Source organism: Morone saxatilis, unplaced genomic scaffold (assembly GCF_004916995.1).
Source record: "Morone saxatilis isolate NCDOM2014 unplaced genomic scaffold, NCSU_SB_2.0 Contig14, whole genome shotgun sequence".
Lineage (NCBI taxonomy): Eukaryota > Metazoa > Chordata > Actinopteri > Moronidae > Morone > Morone saxatilis.
The window spans coordinates 3825043-3827638 of NW_023339696.1; the positions used below are offsets into that span (position 1 = coordinate 3825043).

A 2596-nucleotide genomic window follows, 5' to 3' on the forward strand; every position below is an offset into this window, starting at 1 on the left:
GTTGTGGTTGAACCAAGGCACTTTCATTACCACAGCAGGAGTTGGCAGTAGGTGCTTGTTCGATTTTTTTCATTTAATTACATTTTTATCATGGGAGCATTTCACACTCTTGAGTTTACATATAGATTGTTTTGGAGGTCCACTAGCCTGTGGATTGCCCCTTTCACTGTTATCTTTTGTTTGCTGTATCCATTATATCATTTAACCATGAACTGTTCTATATAGCCTGTGTCATATGTTTGGAAACTGGCTATTAGACTACATCGTGTTCATTTTACCATCACATCCAAACAAGAGGATGATTCTAATTAAATCACTTCTGCCGACAATTCTTAACCTCTGAATCATTTTACCTCAAAATAGTTTGTAGCAAATTGTAATTTTGATCACCCACAAAGCAACATGAGAGCTGTGACATCCGTGTTGGGACATGAAGACAACAGGCGCCACTGACATTGCATGTGTCGGATGTTTCCAGAAAGTCCTCTCCCTCCAAGGATGCTCCCAGACCAGCATATGTGACGATACCAATGGAGCTTCAGCAGTGTATGTCAGATGTCAGTGTATCCGAGAGATGTTGTCTTTTCTACCTCTGCTATTTTCTTAGCACTCAGGTCTATGTACAAATGAAGAGTTTGGTTGTGATACAGAATGTGATACCGATATGGAGCTTTGTGAGAGATGTTAGGCAATGTACGGATGTCCTCAGTGAAGAAAAAGGAAGAGAATGACTCTTGAGCCTGGAGGGTAGAAAAACAAACTTGGTCTATAACAGGAAGGTCACTGGTTAGATTCCACAATCAGGATGGAAAGGTGGCGGTAAGTGCCCCTAGAGCAGGGCATGTAACCCCTGTACCAGAAGACTGCAGCTGTACTGGGCAAGCTCCATAGAAAGAAGCATGCAAGCTCATCAGACCATTCCTGGATAAAAAAAAATATATATATATCAAAGTGGGCCTGGTGTCCATCTCGGGTGAAAATGGGAATAAAATGCTTAATTAAAAAAGAAAAGGGAAAAAAAAGTCAGATCTTGCTGTTCTCCAAGTGGGAATCGATGTGTTTGATCAGGGCATCATCAGGGTAACCAGTTGGGAAGGTCAGCTGACACAGAGGACAGCTACGAACAGCACTCTCTTCTGACTCCATCCATAACTATAAGCAGAAGAAGACACAGGTGTCAAATTACTGAACCTCAAATTGCAGCAAAATCACAGAATTTATTCGTAATTTTAACCAAAACTTAGAGGATGTGTCTAAAGCAATAATCAAAAATAATATTATTCATGACTTTGTGTAATGTGTAAGGTGTTTTACAGTTTCAGTTTAGTCTTGTCTGCATTTGGGTCGTCCTCAACTCAAGCATATGAAGATTACAAAATGCAAGGCATGTCCTGTAATAGTTGACTAAACTGTCTTACATGACGCACTTTTCATTAGTTAGATATTTGCAGAAAAACTAAAACAACATCAAACTCTATTCAAAAGCAACAAAACTCAATCGTCCTGTCAACATTTGTCTCATCCCACAGCAACAATAAAATAATATAGCTGACAGCTAATAAAAAAATGAAAGCAGACATTTAAAAGCAACACAAATAAACAGTTCGGATTGGTGGTCACAAGTCCTCCACCCGAGTGCTCAACACCGGAGCACCTCAGGGCTGTGTGCTCAGCCCCTTCCTGTTCAGGCTGTACACCCATGACTGCCTCCCCTGACATGGAGACAACTCTGTTGTGAAGTTTGCAGATGACACCAACATCATTGGCCAGATTTCAAACAATGATGAGACTTCATGTCAGGAGGAAAGCAACAATCTTGTGGTGCACAGAGAACAACCTACTGCTAAAAGTCAGTAAAACCAAGGAGCTGATTGTTGATTTTAGGAAAAACAAGGCAAAGACACACACCCCTCTACATCAGTGGAGCCGAGGTGGAGCAGGTTTAGATTCCTGGGAATCAACATCACAGAAAACCAGTCATGGTTCATCCCCACAAGGACTGCAGGGAATTAATCAATTAGTTGCTTTATGTAATTCTCATCATTGTTTTCTACTCACATTAATGGAGGGCCATGACTGAGCATGCTCATTGTTCATGTAGGGAGGCAGATGGCAGGAAAGGGTTGCAGGACCCTCAGGGGCAGAGAAGGAGGGATGGTGGGGTTGTTTCCTGGGAGATGGGAACGAGGGGTGTAGGGGCTGGTCCCTAGGCGACGATGAGCCAATCCCAATTGCGCCGAGTGTTCGTGGCGGGCTGGCAGCCGGCGATAGATACGTACACACATCCTGTAAATTAACACAACACACACATCCTCAACATGAATAACCCAGCTTTAAAACTACGAGAGGAGCCACACATCGTTATCATCAACATCACCTCTTCATCATCAGAAGACTGCGGCGGTGTCACCAGTGGGGTGGGCTCAGGCGGGTTGTCAAGGCGACAGAAGTGATGTACCTGGGTGAGAGGAGGGGCAGGGGAACACTTGATGATTTCTTCAAAAATAATGCAGTTTCAAGGGTTATAGAAGTGGCTACAGAGGTGAGGCAAACCATCATCGACTCCAGTATGCTGCAACTTGTACAGTGTGATGTA

The 2596-nt window shown here is 43.1% G+C and overlaps 1 protein-coding gene across 1 annotated transcript in view; it reads right to left on the reverse strand.

Annotated features, from left to right (window-relative positions):
- Positions 1–714: 714 nt before the first annotated feature.
- Positions 715–2596, reverse strand: part of LOC118323243 (TANK-binding kinase 1-binding protein 1-like) — a 9412-nt gene continuing 7530 nt past the window's right edge. The window contains exons 10-12 of the mRNA XM_035655186.1: positions 2378–2458; positions 2059–2286; positions 715–1152 (exon numbers count right to left, since the gene is read on the reverse strand). Of these exons, the coding sequence (XP_035511079.1) occupies positions 1024–1152; positions 2059–2286; positions 2378–2458 (438 nt within the window). The 3' untranslated portion in view covers positions 715–1023. The remainder of the gene's footprint in view (positions 1153–2058; positions 2287–2377; positions 2459–2596) is intronic.